Source organism: Callorhinchus milii, unplaced genomic scaffold (genome assembly GCF_018977255.1).
Source record: "Callorhinchus milii isolate IMCB2004 unplaced genomic scaffold, IMCB_Cmil_1.0 Scaffold18, whole genome shotgun sequence".
In the NCBI taxonomy this organism is placed as follows: domain Eukaryota; kingdom Metazoa; phylum Chordata; class Chondrichthyes; order Chimaeriformes; family Callorhinchidae; genus Callorhinchus; species Callorhinchus milii.
The window spans coordinates 11,367,116-11,389,318 of NW_024704759.1; the positions used below are offsets into that span (position 1 = coordinate 11,367,116).

Below are 22,203 nucleotides of genomic sequence, written 5' to 3' on the forward strand. Positions count from 1 at the left end.
ACTGCGTTAAATAGTATTTTAATAAAATGGTGTGTCCCTGCATATTTAGAATACTGGATGTCATAATGAAATAGCAATACTGTCCTCTCAAATTTGAGTGTAGCTCAGATTGACTGGGTGGAATACCTCTTCCTCTCAAAGAAGGTTGCGCTCGTGTGAAATGAGTTGGGACGATCTCAACCATCAAAGGGACATAAACCACTTCACTGGGCATTTTCTGGCATTAAATTGCCAATCACATTCAGACAGAACGGAAAGCTGCTGATATTGTGGTTTGAGTCACATCTTGGGAGCAGAGTAGAGGGAGTTTTGACAAAACAGCTAAACTGTGCAGCTAAACCGGATCTGGAGTTGCACAATGCCAAAATGTGCCAATGAATATTCGCAAAAAGTAAAACTATTACCAGCAACAACATCGACAGACTTGTTGGAAGGTCCACAGTAAAGAATGCACTTTTCAGGACTGTCACCTGAAGCCAACTTATTCTTGCTGACATTTTCTTCATTCATCTTAAAGAACCAATACACAAGGTGAACACCAACCACGGTTTTTCCTGTTCCTGCAAAATAGGACCACCGTTGTGAATGTACAGTACTATTAAATATAAACATAAAGAGAGAGAGACAGACACAGTCAGACACAGACAGATAAACAGACAGACAGATACACAGACAGAGGCTGATACACTGGAATTACATGAGCAAAACACAGCCTTAGCTACTGGATTCAGAATAAGTTGCAAATTCTAATAAAATAATTCACTGTATGTTCTGTAGCTACATTATATCTTCTAACCTGGTGGACCTTGAATGAGAGTGAATGGATTCTGAAGAGCTTCTCTTATTGCCAGCGTTTGACTCATATTAAGTGGTGAAAATAATTTGTTGACTCCTGGGATGTCATAATTGTCCCGGTTGAATATTGTTGATTTCAGTTCTGTGGCATTTGAGGAAAAAAAGTTATTAAACAATAATCATAAAAGTAGCAATCCTTGCATTTGACATAGTGCTTATAACACCAATATATCTCAAAGCGCTTCACTGATAACAAGTGTAATAACTGTGTACTTGTTGGCAAATGTGCACTGCCTATTTAAGCACAGCAAACAGCCATGAAGTAAATGAGTAACTTATCCAGAGAACGTTTAGCCAAGATCCCAGGAGAAACTCCTTGAATAATGCCACGGAATCTTTAACATCCTGAACAGGTGGACTGGACTTTGGTTTAACGTTATATTTGAAACGCAGAACCTCTGAGAATGCATCAAACTAAAGCAAATTAATATTGCCAAATTTCTCACCAACAGAAATGGGTTTCCTGGGAGTTCTGCATTTTTAATACGAGAACAGAAACATTCTTACGTTTGAAAGGGATCTTCTGGCCCAGTGCTATACACTGAACAAGTCGAGAAGAATAAGCAAGATCCAAAACAGCTTCTTCTTTACGTCTGAAAATTCAAAAGGAAATCATAAGCATTGTTGGGCCTGGCATTAATACTGGGTTAAGCAAATAGCTTCTACCTTTCAGCTCCTTGGGACAACCTCCCAACGTGAAGGGCGCTATACACATGTAATTTGTTGCTGCTGCTACGCATTTCTGAAGATTCTTTTTAAGCTTGATTGGAACGGGATAACAACCTGACCTGTCGTCTCCAACATCTAGGGCTGAATACATGCCTATTTCGTTGAGCTGTGCTGTGGAAACATCCTTCAGTACAGAAACCAAACCAAAAAGAAGCAAAAATCCTGGTCTGTATGGGGCACACATAGTTTTATATCAAATCGTACTGTTAGCATTGTTATCCCGTTTCAACCAAGCTTAAAAGTAGATATGCATTTGTCCATGGCTTCAACAATCAGGCTCCAAAATGTTGTAAATGGGATAGAAAAGATTCACATTCAGTCAGTTCAATGTCAGTACTTACATATCCGGAAGAAGTTTGGAAATGATCTCCACCACGAAACTTCTGCCCTTCTGGAATACTTCCTTTGGGATAGTGTCCATGGACATTTGGTGGACTGTAAACTCTACTATATCCTCAGTCGATCTACTCAGTTTGGATGGGTCTTCTTGGAAGTTTGAGGTCACAGCATGTGCCACCCAGACATAGCTGTTGGGATTGATGTTCAGTTCTGAGGAGTTCAGAGATTCTTCTGATACGTGAAGGCCCCTGAAACCTTGACAAAGAAGCCCCACATCTTTGGTCGAATTCTCTTGCAGGTTTCTTTTCAAATCCCTGCACCGTATGCACAGAAAGCATTTATTCAAATCAACATGAATTTGCCAATCTTTGCGATTCTTTTTGGAAATGATAAATGAGCCTCGTGGCTTTCTTCCTTCAGCATTGTCCCCTGCCCAGGTTATCTTCACATCGTAAATGACAATCGCTTCGTTCTCTGCTGCAGCACTTGAGGCAGTTTCCATTTCACACAGCGGTTGCCAGACCGTTTGGTAATCCTTTGCATTTTTGTACTTCCTTCTGGGTGATTCGGAGGCATATTTGGCGAAGCACGTGATGGGATTCTCTGCGTGCTGGACACAAATCTCAAATGTTGGCGTTATATTTAATAACTGAATCACTGGCACCAAGAAACCAGACTTTATCTCTGTGGCCAGCTGTAACTGCAACGCATCCCCATTTTTCAGGTCCAGGCAAATCTGTACGTAATGTGAAATGGTTGAGTTACTTCCTTTGCTTACGACTATCTTACCAAAACACTTTTCCTTGTTCCTGGATTGTACATTCCGGCTTTCTTCCAGGAGAAGAGCAACCACTCTGGTAAACTGCTCAGATTTGACTCCTTCAACAAATTTCTGCCACGCGTTACCACTGATGGTCGTAACATGTGGATTGGAGAACTCCTTTGGTGGCAGAATAGTATTTCTCTTAGTTTCCAGGCAATAGACTCTTTTCTTCCATACCAAGCTCATTGACTGTTTCTTCTCGTCAAATATAGGTTGCTCCACGAGCTGCAGAGATCTGTAGTGGATGGGATGCAGGTCTAGCATGCCCTCGCTGTTCAAAGGAAATATAATCTTGAAGAATCTGCTTTGTGGTTCAACGTTAACAGCAAAAGCTAGCTTTTGCATCACCTGATTGTTGAGCTGCATTGCTAAGTAGAGACTTTGAGCTTTCTTTTCATAAGCCGAAGCCTTTGTGTTCTTTCGATTGAAATCATGACATAATTTATCAGTTTCCTGAGGAGTGTACTCTTGGTTCTCGTGGCATATGGCTGCAGTAAGGAGGCGCTGGTTCATAATATCCAAATATCGGCGAATTGGTGATGTTGCCCATGTATACGAATCAAGGTTTAAAGAGTAATGGCCTTGCTTGGACAGAGTGGTTGAGTTGGAGCGTATGAAGAAGGATCTGAGCATAAGTTTTCTGAGCTCTAATGCCACTGGTGCAAGCTGTGGATGGATATCATCTGTTGCGATGAAATCTATCAGCTTGTGAAAGTCGTTGTTAAGAGCTGCTTCTTTCAGGCAGTTCCACGAAGCAGTCAGGATTTGGAAATTCTGACCAGGTGGAAGTGGAAAAGTTTGACTACTGTCGATGTGATGAGAGAGGTGAAGGGAAAGCTGAATCATGTTTCTATGTTTACTTTCCAGATTGGCCACTTGTTGATGAACAGGAGACCCCTGGCATCTCAACGGGGTCACATTCTGGGTGTGCAATTTGTTGATCAGGAAATTAGCAACGTAGTTATTCATCATGATCATAAGTTCTTCGATCATCTGATGTGACTGTCTCTTCCCTGGGTGTCTGTGCTCATCGGGCTTTTCGTAGTAGCAATCCTCTTGAAGGCGAATCTTTCTGTGAACTCGGGAAAAGTGGAAGGCGGTGGCAATGGAATCTTCCAGCGTATCAAATCTGAGTTCGCTCCCACTGAAATCCCGGATGATATCTTCAGCCTCTTCGTACGAAAGTTTTCTATCCGACCGAATAACAGAGCGTGAGAAGCTAACATCAACATATGCGTCTGCATCTTTCTGCACCAGGACAAACAGAGAGATGACCCTGCAGTCTTTCCCAGGCAGGAGGCTGCACAGGTCCTGGCTGAGTTTTGGTGGCAACATGTGGATCGGTTCGCTGCAAGGGGGATAGTAAGTCAGTCCCCGCTTCAGTGCCTCGACATCGATGGCACTGCCTCTGGGCACAAAGCTTGCCACGTCTGTGATGTGGACTCCAATCTCATAATATTCACCCACATCTCTCACGCTGATAGCATCGTCAAGATCCTTCGAATCTCTGGGATCGACAGTGAACGTTGGGTAATTCCGGCAGTCGTTTCGATTGTCTCCAAACGTTTTCCGAGATTCCTGGCTGCATTTGGCCAATTCCTTGGCTACTTCCTTCGGGTAGCTGTCGGGAACTTGATATTCCAAATTCAGTATCTTCAACCCTTGATCCATCGTCACCGCTGCGGGCAGGACTTTGGTTACCATTCCCAGCGGAAAATAAAATTCCTCACGCCAAGTCAGTATTTCGACAACAAAGAGATTAGATCTCCTTATTTCTTCTGTCAGGTGCAGCGTTCCGGTTGTCACAATTTTTCCTTTTCTGCGCTTGCGAATGGCAATTATTTTGCGAGATTTTTCATGGCCTGGCGTGTATATCTTTGTAATACACTTGTTGACAGGCACCATTACCTGTGAATCAAACTCGTCAACTGTGCAGACAAAGATTCTCGGCAAGTCACCTTCCTTCAGCACGCCCACAACCTTTCCACTTAGAGCGGTGTTGTCACAATGGTCTGAATTCTGAATCTCAACTAGAACCTGATCGCCGGGGAAAGACCTCCCGCAATTAACACGGCCTTCGATTTTAATGCGCTGTGAATGATTGTCATCCAGGGAGATGGCCCAGCCCTTGTAGAACTGCTCCATGACGATCTCACAATGCCTATATGTTTCGGGCTGGGATGTCAGCAGCGTCTCCAGTATGTGTAGCGGGTAATCTGTGTAATGTACGTTTGTGCTTTTCTTCAAAGAGCGAACGAAGACCCCTGGTGTTCCTCCGGTCCTTCTCTGTTGAACAGTTTCCTCTTCTTTAACAATGTCCAACATCCCTTCCTCGGTCACTGTTACTGTCACGTGCTTGCTCTCATCTAAGAGTTCCTGAAGTATTGGATCAACATCTACATCTGAATCGCATGAATCACTGTCACTTTCGTCTTCCTCCATGGAAGCCCAGTTCTCAGTATCAGCGATGGCCTGTTTAACATGCTCCATTGACAGATCCTCTGGGTAAATGCCGCTTTTGTCAATGCACTCCTGAATATATCTCTTCCATATTTTGCTGCACTTTCCAACAGAGCAGAGAGCCACAGCATCACCCACAACTATCACTAAAGACTGGGCCCGTGTCATGGCTGTGTTCAAAACCCTTGAGTCATTGAAAAACTCAATGCAGGTGTCTAAAGAAACACTACTTTCACGAGTGTGAACTGTAGAAATAATTATCACTCTGAACTGCCTTCCTGATGAGAGAAAGAGACACAGAAAGAAAAGAAAACAAGTCTTCGTGAATTTAGTTATTCTTATACACAATTTATCAAATTCACAAGTGTACCCCTTTTTAAGGAAATGTGCTCACAAATAGTGCCACTAAAGTGTAGGCCTTGAGCCAATTTCGGAGATTTCACTTCAGATTGAGCAATAAGAAAAGGTTATACATCTTGATAAGAGCGAGAGAGAGAGATAGAGAGAATGCTCGTACTCAACCCAGATTGATCAGTGACTGAAAGTAAGAAACTGGAGCAGATTTGCTATCTGTTATTATATAATAACAATTATTGTAATCTTTGTTTTTCATATAGCGCCTAATTAACATCTGATCAGAAAAACGACACCTCCAACAATACAACGCAACCCCAGAACTGCATTGGAGCATCAATCTGGACAAGGTGAGTTCAAAATCTCAACATGGGGCTTTAACCTACATCCATCTGAGTCAGAGGTGAGCGCGCTACCAACTGAGGCAGCTGACAATTGGATTAAACGTTCAGGGAACTTTCAAAATGTACAATAACTGGAACGTGGTCGATTTAATATTTGCAGAAATCAATGAACCTGTTGAATGCCACATAAGAGAATGTCTCAAAGCATACACAGGTGTGGATCACTATGGGAAGGGAGGGGTAGGAGGGAGATGAGCGAAAGTGACACAAAGCGATGGTTTAGTAGACAAGTTTGAAACCAGGAAGAGGGTGTGAGCAAAATATGGAAGTAATTTTGAAAGAGTGGGGACACAGTGTCTGTATAAGTAAAGTAAACAGGATGCTAGATTGTACAATGGACTATTGCATAATATTGCATATATGCCAGGTCATCACGATATAAGGGATTGACCAGATCCTAGAGGTGGTACAGAGGAGAGTAAACAAAGACGATCCTTAGGAAGGCGAACGGTATGTTAGCATTCATTATGAAAGGATTAGAGTATAAGAGTAGGGAAGACTTGCTGCAACTGTATAGGGCCCTGGTGAGACCACACCTGGAATACTGTATGCAGTGTTGGTCTCCTCATTTGAGGAAGGATGTAGATTTACTTGGTTAGTATCAGGGATGAAGGGGATGAGTTACGAGGATAGGCTGACCAATTTGGGCCTATATTCTCTAGAATATAGAAGAATTAGAGGGGATCTTATAGAAACCTATAAGACCATCAAAGGGCATGATAGAGTAGATAGTGGGAGATTGTTTCCCCTGGTTGGAGAAACTAAAACCAGGGGCCACAGCCTTAAAATCAGAGGCCAGCCCTTTCGCACTGAGTTAAGGAAGAACTTCTTCACTCAAAGGGTGGTGAATGCATGGAACTCGCTACCCCAAAGGGCTGTTGACGCTCAGTCCTTGAACATATTCAAGACTGAGATAGATAGATTTCTTATTGCTAAAGGGATTAAGGGATATGAGGATAAAGCAGGGTTAGGTTATTAGCTGAAGTTAGATTAGAAGATTAGCCATGATTGAATGGCGGGACAGGCTCAAAGGGCTGAATGGCCTACTCCTGCTCCTACATGTTATGCTATGATCCCCAATATTCGAGGAATGAGCTACGAGCAATGATTAGTCAAGCGAGGGCTCTTCAGTTGTGATAGGAGACGGAGAAGGGACTTCACAGAGGTCCATACAATTTTAAAGGGGATCGAAAAAGTAAACCCAGATCAATGCAACAAGGCAGCAGAACAAGAAGACATAGGTTTAGAGCTGTAAAGGGAAATTGCAGGACAGATACCAGGACGTTTTTCTTTACTCTGAGGATAATCAATGATTGGAAAAGGTAACCTGGGAAACTTGCTAGATGATTTTTTTAAAAAAAAACAGCTTGATACCGTGATGGGGGACAGTAGGGAGGGTGTTCTGGAGGGATGAGCCAAAGGACTTTCTTCATCCAAACCAATCTTGTGACCCAGTGATCTTGTGAAAGCTCAATTGTATATGGGAGTGAATGACATGTAGTTCATTTTAGAACCACACTGTTATCATATCCTTCTCTCAGCCCCTGAGCAAAGGTTGTAAGAGGCAACTCTCACATTAAATGCAAATCAATGCAGCTCAACAGGCTATCAATGTACTTACCTTGAATATTTGACACATTCTCTACAGCAACTGATCTCAGCCCACATTTCCGGAGTTCCTGTCTCACCAATTGGACCTGGAAATAAAATATTAAAAACAACAATTAAATTCAGGATTGCAAGTCGCAGTCTTACTTATTTTTGAACGCTGGATGTGAATTTGCACCTGATTAGAATCTGTGAGGATTGTCAAAACGGAAAAAAGTAGTCTATTGAATAATGCTGTGAGTTAGCACATTTCCATAGCACCATAGGGACCCAGGTTTGAATCTAATCCAGATTCGTGGGATGAAAATCACAGAACTTGGCACAAATTGGCCCTTAACTGACAAATCCCCTCAAAGGGTATCTGTCTGGCGCGCAGAACAGACATGTCAAACACTACTACTGAAATTAGGATTAAGGAACATTTGCTGGGGCAAAGAAGAGGGAGCTTTACTCAGCATGTAACGTGCCCTACACCTGATTCAGGAGCATTTTTTTCCCTCATCATCCCCATGGACACAAAATTCATCAGAAAACATATCGTAGTGAAGCCTGCGGGACACTTGTACCACTGCAGATGGTGCCTCCTGATGCAGAACGATTCTGCTTACTGTAGTGCAAACCATTTTTGCGGCAGAAACATAGCGGCTTAATATTGCTACTGCTGTTTCTTGGCTGTCGAAGGACCTTAATGTACCCTGAATCATCCCTTCTCTTTCCTTTCAAAAGAAATCATGACTACATAAAGGAGAAGGGAAATAGGAGGGTAGGGGAGGGAGTACGTGGTGTATAAATATCGGCACGTACGAGGTGGGCGAATGACCTGTTACTGCGCTCTAACAATTTATGTAAATGACCACACAATTACCTGTGTCCCCTCAGACAGTACGCACACTGTCTGTGGATCCATCACTCCCCACTCCACGGGCCAGTCTTTTAGTACAGCCTGTACCTGTTCAACGACTTGAGGTGATTCCATGTCATTGTACCAGGACCTATTAGAGGAGTCAAAAGTGCATTTCCCGTGAACGTGGCAAAACATCAATGGATAGAAGGTCGGGTGTCTGGCAACGTTTCCGCTTGCCTGAATGGCGTCGGTCTTCCCCACGTAAAAATGCTTCGACACAAAGTCGATGATCTCCTTCACCGATCTGTAGTTCTCCCTGAAGATGATGCGGCTTTTGGTTGCCTTCTCGTGCTTCTCCTTCTGGTAGTATTGGAAGAGGCGATTCAACAGAGTGTGGTCGGCCACCTGGCTGCTTTCAACGGAAAAAAGCTTCGGCGTGGCCTGCATGTGATCTCCTGCCAAGACAATGCGTGTGGTGGCGTCCGCTAAAGCCAAGGGGATCAGTGCATCGCATTCCAACATCTGAGCTGCTTCGTCAATCAGAATGTGTGTGAAATACCCAAGCGGCAGCTTAAGCTCCTGAAACAGCTTGGCCTCTGTACAAGTTGTGATGACTATCTGGTACTTGTCCAGAAGACTTCGGTCAGGGTAATAGAAGGCATTGTCAGAGATCAAGCAGTACTGTTTCGTTTTGGGGTCAGTGTGGCTGGGGTTTTGCTTGATGTATTTAATTCTCAGCGGTCTTCCTTCAGGATGCCCTGAACACACATATTGATCAAAATATTCCTTAACGTACAGGTCGGCAGCACTGAAATGACAAAGTAAGAAACGATAAATTGCCCAATTACATTCAATTTCTTTCAGAATACCATTTTGGTTACTTTAGTACTTTGGATAATTTAAATAGGCATTTCACAATATAAAGCAAGGACCGTTATTAATCTGACTATAGCAGAACATGATGTGTTTTCACACCAGCTTAATTTTATTTACTGCTGTCAAATATCACCTCCTAAGGCTATGATCATCCAAGCAGTAATACCTGTGAAGCGCTCTTAGATGATCAACAACATGATAATGCGCTATTTCAAATGCAAGAATTATTATTTATTGATGCATTAACACATTTGCCCACCTGTTTGTGTCTGTACATAGCAACACTCTGGTGCCTGGTTTCTTCAAGATTTCCATGGCTGACGTTGCCAAGGTAAAGGTTTTACCAGTTCCAAAAGGACCGTAGATTAGTAGAGGTGCGGCAGGTTTCTCTCCAAAGGTTTGTCCAGCGATGTAGCTCATAGCGGCACGTTGCTTTTGGTTACAGATTGGAATGAATCCAGTATAACGAGGAATGAAACAGGCGACAACATCTGGAAAAACAATCTTCTCGGTTGGAAGCAGGTCTACTGCTTGATGCCTGAAGCAGAATAAGAGCCGATCTAATTGGAACTGAATCTCTACGGCGTGGCTGTTTCCTTTCTGGAAAGCGAGATCAGTGTGGCATCGTGACGAGAGCTTCAGAGCGATGCGATTTTCTGTCGTTGCCTCGTGAATGATGGCAACTTCATAAACCACATTGTTTGAGGAAGGGTTCAGTGCTAGGAGGGCAGTCTTAACTACTCTCTTGAAAAGGAAGCCTTCGTTCGTATCAGGGGTCAGAGCGAAAGATAGCGGCACGACTGCAAAGAGGTCCCCACTTTGTGCAATCATCAGTCCTTCGCGTGTGTCCTCCAACTTCTCAGTGACAGTAATGATCACCCGTTGACTGAGTCTGTCAAAAAGGAATCAACAAATGATGTTCAATATAGTAACGCACTAGACCTTTCTGTGTTATTGTTCTTTTTTTATAGCCCCCACCACCAAACTCGCACATTCCCCTCATCATTCTGTGAAACATGTTCCCAGCAATCCCTAAATACGTACGTGAAATGAAATATATATATAAAATATATATAATATAAATATATATACACACACACACATTCAGAAGGTATTGTATAGGAGTGTTTTCATCCACAACCAAAGCCTAAATTCCTCTTTGCCTGCACATCACATCCTACCAGAATAGGATTAGACCAGCTAAACCTTCTGATCAACTTTCTTGTTGGAGACCGTACCTTGAGAGAATATTGGTTTCCGCTTGTTCCTCCTGGAAGAGGAAGTTGTGCATTCGTTCCCTGTAATTCATGCAGGTCATGGGGATCTTTGCCACATCTTTAACTTTGTACTCGAGTGACACCGAAGGCGGTTTGTACTTCTGTAGCACCAGGAGCTCATATTCGGATTTCTCCATGCAAGGCACTATTCTTCGATTGCCGCTGTGCCACTTGTCCAGATTGGCGACCCGGAATTCACTGCAGGGATTTTGAAGCGTTTGGGTAATGTTCTCTATGCTGATGTAAATCTTCCTGACGAGCACAGGCCTTCTACCAAAATCGAACACTACCCACTGGTCGTAGATTCCGAAGTTTGTGGCTTTAAATGAGAGGCCGACATGATAGGAGGTTTCCCCGGTCAGGAAATGCGTGCCTTCAGCACAAGTACAATTCTTTGGTAAGCCTTCTCCTTCCAGGCAAAACATCGCCCCAGGCTCTCTCTTCAGCAATGCAACGCACTTCAATGGTTTCTGTGCACAAAACAGTTTCACTTGAATATCACGCTATCAACAATAAAGGCAGTTTCACACAGTTGTTCAATTGGATGCAAGATAAGCACTGTATCTTAGAATTTAAAACATTCATAAGAAGGTATACAAAATCCATGTAGATCCACATCTCCCGACTGAGTTTCTAAAATGATTTAACCCTCCAAAGGTGATTGTACTTGTATGATAACCTGAAGAGAATGAACAGAAAACGTTACAGCTGCTGCTCAATAGAACAATGTCATTTACATTAAACACAATTAGTGACTAGCCTTAAATGGACAGAGGGACTGGACGGGAGGCTTAACATCCTTTTAGCTCTGTGCTCTTAGTTAATGTAGCTCAGACTGATTTGGCATATGTTCCCTCACTTTACCAACAACTTGCATTTATATAGCACCCTTCACGCAGTGTAGAGTCTTGGAGCGCTTGAAGACCATCTGTAATATTTCTTCTAAGTGCTCAGTGAAGTAGATCCAATAAATTTAAACAAGTTCACTGTGGTCATGAATAACACTCTATTAACTTTGCAAGCCAAAGCCCTAACTGTATAAGAAGGGGGAAGCATGTAAGACAATGCTCTCAATGGCAAGTTATGCTGTTTATGTTGGTTAAACTCCTGCCATATCCCAACTCACACTCTGGTGTCCTGAAGCCTTGCCTCTCACCAACAATAGCGAGAAAGAAAGCGACATTTAAGCATAAGACTCCAGTGTCCATTTAAGTGCAATGCTTTGCAGAACCCATGTTCCGTCTGAGTTCATTCAAATGCCAGTTTAAAGAAATGGGTAACTGCAGCTTTATGTTGCCCGCAATCAAGCAGGATGACAATACGATTGCTTCATTGCAGTATACTCCATTTGCGCTCAATTAGTTTTGAATCGTTCAGACAATAGCTGAATCAATATAGTATCATGGCATGAATAAATAAATATCTGACAGATGGCTGTCTGACTGAATTGTAAAGCATCATTGCAAACCAACTGAATACGATCATTCAGCATTGCACCAATTGTTATTCCACACATGTACCAGGGCATTCAATCATTTATCACACAATACTAGTGAAAGGATATAACATTGAATGTCCTACAAAGTACAAATTATATACTCATAGTCTAGCTGTAATATAAATCTGGGAATATACAATCAAACCGGTTTGTGTTACAATCCTAGTCTTAAGAGCCTATAAATCATCTATCCTAGGCTTAAAAATCCTATAAATCTAAACATTTACCTATAAATCCAACCACTCCCTGGCACCTATTTATCTGTCTGATCTCCTCCTTACCCTACTCTTCCACTCACCTCCTCCACTCACTCAGGTGTGTGTCCTCTGCCCTCTTCGTGCCACTCTTGGTGGCTGAGCCTTCAGTGCTTACACCTGGAATGTTGGAACTCCCTCCCTCCGTTTACCATTCTGTCTTGTCCCTCTTTCTGTCTTTGAGTCCCAGCTCAAATCCTCCCTCTTCGAATGCGCCTTCTGCCACCTTCCCCTCCCCTCCGCCCGTCCAGGTCCCTGTAAAGTGTTGCGAGACGTGTAAGTTGTTGTAAAAAAAACATTTCTTGAATAAAGAAATGCGTACCTGTGATTGTATCTGGAAGTTCCACTTTAACTTAGATCTTCTACTGAGATGAAGGATTCTTAAATCATTGTCACATGACATAGCTACTCCATCAATCTGCTCTGAAATCTGAAAAGGAATCAACAGTTAAAACATCTGTAAATGAGAATTTGTTTATCTCGGAAACGGGAAGCAGAGACTCTCTGTACGGCCCAGGTGGTAAATCAATTGATTCAAACAACTCAGTCAGTCTCATCATCAATGGATGGGGATTGGGTGAATTCCTGCTCCTAATCACTATCTGGTAAGTTTTTAATGGAAAGTGCACGGAAAGAATAGTGGATCAGAATAGGATTATGTTCTATCACATGGCAATTGCAATTATTCTCAATCCACAACATTGGTGTGTTAAGGAACCAACTCATTCTAAATCCCACCACAAATCCCATATTTTGGAGGAAGAAAGACAATAAATTCAACGGGGATTTAAGACAACGTCTTAGCCAATTAAAATAGCTTACAATCAATACTTCATTCCTGCAGTTCTTGTAGTCCTCCAGCAATTTGTCCTGATAGGATATCAGACCTTGTTGCTTTGCTGCTCTCCTCCGCTTCCGGGTAGCCTTGAATCGCATTATCCACTCTTCAAGCTCATCGTGAGAATGCGCGGATACACAGTTGTCACCAAATTCACAGGTATCTCTCCTTTAAAATAAACCATTAAAATATTCAATCAAACCTGGAATAACACATCAAATCCTAACCCTGTATTGTTTGACAACTTATTTGGGATTTTATTCATCATTTCTCATTCTGTGGAATTTCACTGCGTTAATTTGTCTCCGAGTCTACGTAATGCTGGAGTGAGTGCCGCAATAACAAGGTGCACAGCCGTACACATGCATTTGGGGCAGCTAACAAGCAGGAGGAGGCAATGACTAGACGAAAGTTGCCTTTCCACCACAGGAAGGGAAAGGGAGGCTGGTCAGGCTGCACTGATCGCACCTACATAGGGTTTGTTTCAAAGAGCTTTCAGCGGAGGTCTGAGAACAGATCATTTACTTATCATAGTGTTCAGGGCACAGTGCTGAGGAGAGTCCTACAGAAAGCTGAAGAGTTGAGGTGTGTGTCATTGATACTCAGATAGCCCAGTTGATGGCTTGCCTCAGGAAATGAAGCACTCCACTTCATGGGTGTCAGTCGTGGAAATGTCTATCACAGGAATCTCCTGATTTTCTCTCTAAGCTGGATAAATGTAAACAGGGTTCATGGGCAAAATTCCAGAATAAACATCCATGGAAAACTGATTAAGAGTTAAGAACAATCGATTCACACTGACTAGGTTTCTAGCTGAGTTTGGTACAGAAACACATTACCAGTACAATCCTTACAAATTGAGGAAAAATTGTACGACTTCTTACCCTGCATAATTTACGCTGCATAATCATTACTACGGTCCCTTGTCCACTCATCCTCTATGTCACTGAATCTTGACAAGCTCGTGAATGATATTTACCTTGAACATAGCTCGTATTTTTTGGCTTGAAGAGGTGGCTTCCGATGCTTCCACTCAACTGTACTGTCCTCCAAGATCATCTGAGCGTGTTCCACTGATGAACAATGATTTTGAAACCCATCTTGGGAAAAGAAGGTTACCAGGCAGATCCTGCAATAGAACTGAACACCGCTTTCTGCTACCACCTTCGCTTCTGGTTGAACACTCCGGCTTCGCTGCTGGGAAACCTCTAACATAACGGAACGATTCAAACTATTAAACTTCTCTGCTTCCCATACTGCCAGTTCAACAGCACTGTGGGCAAAATTGCAGCGATTGTAGCCATGGCGGCATAACACCCCCTTCAGTACATATTTGCAGTAGTACCTGTGAACCGAAGGTTTAGCTGGTCTAATTTCATTGCACTGTTTCATGCCGTTGCCATCTGTGAGGATATGCACCAACAATGGACTCCAGCCATGTTTGTGCGAGGAAGCACAAAATCCACTGACGCTCTTGAAGGCGATCTGCTGAGGTACACTGTAAAAACAAATTGCACACAACTCCACAAATTGCCCCTCGAATTCGTTGACGATTCCTTCTTCTGCACTCTGCTGTTTCTCAATGGTTTTACTCGAAAATGATCTCTCGCCACGTGTTGCTTTGGCCACCGCGGACTTAAGGTCATTTTGTTGGATGTTATGGTTTCTTGCATAGGTCCAGACGAAGGCTTCTTCTTCACTCCAGGCAAAGGTGCAACGGTTCTTGTGCCTCCTGCAGCCGAAGCCTTCCAGGTAATACCTACACACGTCGTAATGTGAGGGGTTCACTAATTCTGGTCGTCGCCGAATTAATCTCCAGCTGCCATTTCTCTTCAGTTGCTTCCTGGCAACCAATAGGTGGTGTTGACAGCTGTGTTTCACGTCTTTAAGAATAAAAGTGCTCTCATTTGACTTCTTGGAGCACTGCGGGCAAATGAGCCGCAGGTCCACCATCTTACACAGTTCCTCCAGTTTCTTCATTCTGAGATAGGATGACTCAGTGAACGAAAGACTTCTCTAATGTTTGGTTTCCATTGGCTTGTTCCCAGCAACCGTGCTGCCGTTCCTGAGTTATAATGGAGGCATTTCACAGCTCCTGTAAACAATACAGAACACAGACACATTTATTATTATAATACTCACACACGGAGAAAATACTATTTTGGAATTAGTTACACATGCATATTTCTGAAGGTACAATGCCTCTGCTTTTTGCACTGTACAGTAATGATTTGGAAAAGGGAACAAGAAGAAAACCTATCACGTTTGCTTACCACCACAGACTGGGCGTGTTGCTCATAAAAAGGAAATATAATACAGAAGGAAGAGAATAGATCGGGAGGGGAGTCAAGGCGTGCTTGCTTAATGTCGACAAATGTAAATCAGTGAGACTGCATGGGCTGATGTGTTGGGAAAGAAGGATAAATAAATTACTCAACAAAGAGGGGTCTCTTCAAGCCAGGCCTTTCTTCCTGCTTATGGAGCAATCGGCATTTGAAACGAATAGGGGATCTCTTATTTGCTCGGTTGACTGCATGTAAATCTTTCTCTCTGCTTTTTTTTGTAAGAGTCAGACGACTTTATGTTTTCCTTTGTGGAGTGAACTTTTAGATTTTGTGCATTTTCTAACTGGTTTTGGAGAGATGGTGAGCCATCAACAATGAATTCTAAAAGAACACATTGAATTTTTTAACACGTTTTAGATTGAATGCTCGTCTTGATTACCACTCTTTCCTAGATTAAAGGTGATATAATCGATGTGCCATTTGATGAATGAACTTGCAAACCACAATGAATTGCTTTTCTCTTTAGCTTCTTATTTAGCACCTTTCTTGATCTTTCCTCTGACTCATATTCACCCCCCCCTCCCCCCCACCCCTGCTGTTTCCTCTCTAATGCTGTGTTTACTGCCAGAAGCAAAGCTGCTTTGCTCCTAAGAGGTAGTGTCATAAGCCGGCCTCCAGGGTGATTCATATTTCTTTGCCCTTTCTTTGGGCTGCGTGTTTTAGCTGTGAAATGTGCGAAATAAACACAGCATCAGCAACAGGAAAAGCAGCTTTTCAACACAACAGGCTGAGTTTGTCTAATAGCACGCGAGGTTTAGATGAAGAAAGCCCTGTGGGCCCATCTCATCCTTCCAGAATTTTCACTCTACAATTTTTCCGTCACAGAATTATGCTGTTTTCTTTTTAAAAAAAGGAATCCACCATTCCGGTTACACACCATGCCTAGCAACCTGTTCCAGTCATGAATTATCGTCTGAGTAAATAAATACACTCCATAGTGTCAGCCCTGAAACTGCACTTTACAAACCTGAGTCACTGCCCACTTTATCCGCTGTATTGTTCGAGGTTTACTTCCTCAATACCATTTAAAATTTAATCCACCTCTATGAGGCATCTGCTTTTAAGACTGAAGAGTTCCAGCGTGTCTAATTGTTGCTCACAACTCATTCCTCTAACACTGGGGATCATCCTCATTGCTCTCTTCTTCATTGTCTCTGGGGGTCTGAGTCGCTCTTTTAAGCCATGGAGACCAGAATTGTTTGCAGTACTCTAGATGGCCTGACCAGAGCACCTGCGATCTTTCGTGCCACTTAAGAATAACAAACTAGGCGTTACATGACAAATCCATGCCAGAAGGTGAGAGAATCTTTTTGTATTCCATCTGGAATAAGCAGTCTAACAATATACCCACTTCCACCCAAAACCATCATGTGCTAGTTGATAGTTTCAGCGCCTTGGGACATCCTCCCGACGTGAAAGGCGCTATACAAACGTAATCTTGTTGTTGTTGCTACCAGAACACTACAAGAACTCGTCTAACCACTTATTGCTATAATTCTGACATTCTTCATTCAGGGAGACTCACAGAGGTGACTAGATCAACAAGTATATTCCAAGATGAAAAAATATTGTTAACTTTGAGTAGACTGAGCTTGAAAGAAAGTTCTACTGCTGCAAGCAGTAAAACTACATGGATGTAAGCACTCCGAGACTGCCTCATGCGACGGGTACTATATAAATACAAGCTGTTGTTGTAAGTGAGTAAGCAGTGCTTAAGTTATTACTGAGTCATAATGTCACAAGCAGCAATAACTTTACCAGCTGAGCCAATGTGGCTACCAGAGAATGTTTTGTTTACAGACAAATAGTTACACAAACTGATAACAGGCTATTTTTTTAAGAATCAATTCTTACTTTTATTAAATGGCTATAAACAAATGATTATATTGACCCCGCTTGTTTTCAGTTAGTTTTCAAAAATAATTGGCATATAGAGCAATGGGGTCTAAAATACTGCATTGTCACATTTTTTTGCTGTTTTAATATAAATGCAAATGCAGCCAATGCATTGTCTTTTACTTTTATTAAAAAAAAATCTCTTCTGTCACTTACATTTTAGAACCACTTCTCCATACAGGCTGTTTTTGCAACATTTGAAGAGATTGTTTATGGAAACATTTTCTCAGTTCTCTCAGTTTCCTGCTCAGCCCGTTCCCCTCTGTTTGCTTGAATTAAATGATTATGAAACCAGCCATTGGGAAATTACCATAGTTAAATCAAGGTCTCGGTGCCTGCAGCGCTATGATAAGGAAGGGCTTGCATGGTTTGAAGTGGCGTCATTTAATACTAATCCTTTCATTTTGTATAACGCCCTTCACGTCAGAAGGACATCCCAAAAGTACACCTCGGGTTCCACTGTAAAGTGCAGGGAGTGCTTTTTTGTGTGGATGATTTAGCGGAGACGTTAAAGCAAGGTCAAGTTCAAGTAGACGTTAATGGTCTATTAATCAGGAGGATGAGATTGTTAAGTGATTTGAGACAAGGGAGGAGCATTGGCCAGGAAACCAGAAAAACCCTTGCTCTTTTTTGAGTACTATAACGCTATGAGATCTTTAGCAAGTTGCCAGTTATACAGCAAGACTCCCAGAGTTCTGGAAATGCTGTGCCTATGATCTCAATCATACCCTGATGTGTTGCGCGGGTAACCCTACACAGGAAGTTAATGTTTCTCTAAAGTAGATAGAAAATTAAGCGGACGAAAATGTCAGTCTGACGACATGTCAAGTTTGACTTGCAAGTTATGATTCAACTGCATAACCCAGTCAGAAAGTTCCTGCTCACAGACAATGTTGGTCATGAAGTTAATTTCATTGTATATACTGTAAAAAAAAAGTATTACTTGCGGTTCTCTAATATGGAAATGTTTGCAGAACCCTCCAGTTGATTGGAGGTTATGCCACAGTACAAAGGTTGTGTTGGTCGGACAGTACATAATTCACTAAAGTGATTTGACATTGACTGGCAGACTCAGTACAAACTTGATTTCAAAACATGGATATTCAACAAGAACAAAAAAACATAATCCAATCTCCAGCTACAGGAATGCTAACTTTTTTTTAAAATGAAACAACAAATCCTCAATGGATTATAGGAACAAAGTGTATTAATAAGAAATTACACGGTAAAGCACATAAAACACCTAAACCGATGATCTAAAGAATCGTCTCAATTACACAGCTTCCTAATTTGCGATAACGTGGACACTTCTATAGGGCAAATAATCAAGATATTACGGTGCTTTGATTCAGCCGAAATTCTTAAGAGGCAAACGTTCTGGTTCTTTTGCGGTAAAGTTGCAGGTCATTTCAAGTACCAACTTGACAAATCATTTCTTTTGCTGCATCACATATTTCTAAGCGGACTCACCTTTGTGTCGACGATGTTACAGCAGTTGTTATTTCGAAAGATCTGATCACCAGAATATTTAATGCAACTACTGCTTTTGCATCATTTCCTGTTATATTGGTTTGTGCTGAATTAGCAACCACTTCCAGGAACTAATATTAGTTTTTTCTAACAACTGGCTGTCAACATGTAATATAGGTGATTACATTAAATTATGCAGCCTACTTACATAAAGTTAAGGAGAACATTATGGAAACAGACCATTCAGTCCAACTAACTTGTGCTTGTGTTTATACTGGTGTTCAATCGCCAGGCTGACTAAAGATCAAAGGTAATGGAGTTAGAGCTGTAATTGATATCAGTTCAAGGCCTGAATAACTACAAAAGAAATTATTTAATTCCATAGCAACGAAGAAACCAAAACAAAATATTTGTGTGGATAAAGAAATGACATTAAATAGTTGTGTAAACAATATAAAGCTTGAAATTCCACGCAGTATTAGCATAACACGACTATTTTGTCTTAAAATATAAGACTGCACAGAATTGCAGAAAATTCTTTAATTGAGTCTTAATTTGGAAGCTGGTTCTTTTTAAGAACTGCAATAAAGTTACGAGTGACTTTAAGAATTTTACACAGTTGCCCACAATCTTAAACTTTAAGATAAAATAATCTTACAGGCTGAGACTAAGCGGCATTTCAGACCTATGTACTCGAATAGTAAAACTGCATTTTGTTTACCCCATTAGTTCACCTGCCACTATTTCAAGAAGAGATCAGATTTCCAGAGATCAGGATGGTTGAAGAATCAGCCTCTAATGGTGCAGCAAACAGAGTGGGGATCAGAAGGTGTGTGGTGGGGGTGGGAAGGGGAGGTTGCCTGGTTGGAGATAGCTGCGTAGATAAGATGGGAGCAGGGGTATAGACCGATGACAACCAGGAAGAGGAACTTGAAATCTATCCATACACAAGGAAGAACAACATCAATGTGACCTTATTCAAAGAAAGAATGCAAATGTGACAGGATATTTTCTCCTTGATTAGGCAATATGCAAACTCATCTGTAAACTCTACAAAACAGTGGATTAAACGACTGCTTGCTATTGGACCTGTGACACACTATTTTACGTCAAAACCCCTCAAGTGGAAAGAGAAGTTTTCAAATTGCGGAAGTTATGAAGTTTCCTGCACGGAAAGTAGTGAACAAGTATCATTACTGCTGATCTTATCACATTGCACAGGGTGGAATCAGCAGCCTGTCAAAATTTGCCACGATATCACTCTCTCTGTTTATCTCTCTCTCTCACTTCCCTTCCCCCACCCTCCTCGCCATCAGAAAAAATGAACCAAACAAGGAAACTGATTCAACAACGACTTGGATTTATACAGTGCCACGGACCTCACCAAGGGGCGCTTAACAGCTCTGTGGTTTGAGGCCAAACTGGAAAGTAGGGGGGAAGGAAAGGTGACCGAAAGCACGACCGAAGAAGAAAGTCTATTCGTGATTTACAGATAGACAGGGCAGGGGAAAGATGGTGGGATTGAGGCGAGGAGTTCTAGAGATTTGGGGCATTAGCAGTTGAAAGCACAGCTGCCGATTGTGAAGCAGACCCGTGCCAACTGAGCAAAGGCAGCGTCAGGTAGACAACCGGGTAAGGTGAGGTGCGATTTATTTTTTAAATGAGGCATTTCTACATACTGTATGTTTGGGATAACCTTTGGACTGTGCTCTAGGGCAGTAAGGTCTGTTGTTAATACAATACACGTCACTGAAGCTGCTCTCTTGTGTTTACCCTGAAGTGCTACTGTTACTTAACACACTGTGGAGTCTGTTTTCTTATTTGTCAGTCCACACGCACTATCTGGTTATGCTTATTTTTTTTGCTGTTGTTATTGGATAAAAATTCCCACCTGGGTCTAGATTTACTCTATTTTATGCAGCATTTCACAGTGCCCAGAATTCGGCAAATTATCGAATACAGGTTCAACTTTGAAGTCAGTTTCCTGCTGTTCTGAGCCCGGTGGTCTAAGTTTATGCTCTCATACCAAGGTTTGTAAATTCCACAACTATTATGGAGAACAACTCACATATTAACGCACATTCCACCGTCCAAATCGGCAAATCTACAATCGCACGTTTTGCCCACAAAATCCGCTTTACAATATATTCTGCGAAGCGTTTTGAGACATCTCACCGCCCCGATAAGGCGCTATATCAAATGCGAGGATTATTATTATTATTATTATTACTATTATCATCACGCAGAGATCTCTCTTCCCCTGGCATCCTTTCCAGGTAAACATTTAGTCATTCACAGCAACAATGCTTCAATGTTGTTATACATCTGATCGATCTGATCAGATATTTGGTCAGATGTTAATTACTCGCCTTTGTTGCCTTTAGTGAATCAAATTCACAGCAACAACAAACAACAACTTGCATTTATATCGCACCCCTCCCACAGGGTAGAGTCCTAGGGGTTCATCCAGAGTGACCAAAGAGTCCTGATCACTATGCTATTAATAGCATGATAGCATATGTAATTTGCTATTAATTTCTTTTAAGACTTATTAAACGATTGTAATGGTATCAGGACTTTTTTTGTGTGTGTGGGGGGGGGTCACCCTGTATTTCCCACAGGGTTTCTGGGGGGCTTGCAAAGAAAAAGGAGTTCGAAAAAAACACACACACACACACACAAAAAAAAGATCTGTTTTAACTTGCATTTTTGCTCATGTCCCTTTAAACTTCCAGCAGAGAAATCTGGCACAGCTGATGCGTCCATTTCCAATCGCTTCCTAAACCCACAGTTTATTCAGTCTGTGCCCATCAGCTCCTTTCCAAAGAAAGAAAAGGACGTTTTAAGATAAAACATAAAATACCTCTTCTTTTTTTTTAAAAAAAATGCCAAAAAAAAAAGGAGAAATATTTATTACAGTTAAAAAAAATGCAATGCAATGAAATGAAATGAAAGCTCGAACGTGCAGTGCAGAGAGAGGAGAGAGACACAAAAAAAAAAGAGATGCAAAAAAAAAAGGACTTGACATGTCTGGGTGGCACAATGGCTCAGCAAACTTCCTGTACGATGTTGGTGGTTATATAAATAATATTTTTTTTGTTAGTAACAGCAAAACAAGGCAGGACAGCAATATTTAAGAAGCAAATGACACGATCTGGCCTCTTACCTGATTTTTTTTCGATTCAAAATAAATGCACATCGAAGATCAGACCCAGGAGGAGAGACTCTGGTGTGTGTGTTTTTTTTTGTGGGTTGCTTTTTTTTTGGTGGGTNGGGGGGTGAAGAAATGTAGGTTTTATTCCCTGTGAATACGTTCAGCTGAGTCTTGTGCTG

At 41.8% G+C, this 22,203-nt stretch overlaps 1 protein-coding gene across 2 annotated transcripts in view; it reads right to left on the minus strand.

Annotated features, from left to right (window-relative positions):
- The window catches only part of helz2a (helicase with zinc finger 2a), a 32,645-nt gene extending 10,556 nt beyond the window's left edge, over positions 1-22,089 (minus strand). The window contains exons 1-12 of one of the 2 annotated variants that reach the window (XM_007911670.2): positions 22,037-22,089; positions 14,139-15,254; positions 13,144-13,327; positions 12,644-12,751; positions 10,531-11,039; positions 9,552-10,184; positions 8,438-9,224; positions 7,586-7,661; positions 1,926-5,484; positions 1,363-1,448; positions 797-937; positions 405-560 (exon numbers count right to left, since the gene is read on the minus strand). In XM_007911670.2, coding sequence (XP_007909861.2) covers positions 405-560; positions 797-937; positions 1,363-1,448; positions 1,926-5,484; positions 7,586-7,661; positions 8,438-9,224; positions 9,552-10,184; positions 10,531-11,039; positions 12,644-12,751; positions 13,144-13,327; positions 14,139-15,139 — 7,240 coding nt within the window. In that variant the 5' untranslated portion in view covers positions 15,140-15,254; positions 22,037-22,089. Of the gene's footprint in view, positions 1-404; positions 561-796; positions 938-1,362; positions 1,449-1,925; positions 5,485-7,585; positions 7,662-8,437; positions 9,225-9,551; positions 10,185-10,530; positions 11,040-12,365; positions 12,615-12,643; positions 12,752-13,143; positions 13,328-14,138; positions 15,255-22,036 lie in introns of those variants that run through there. The other variant, XM_007911674.2, reaches the window with a different exon arrangement.
- Between the last annotated feature and the right edge of the window lie 114 nt (positions 22,090-22,203).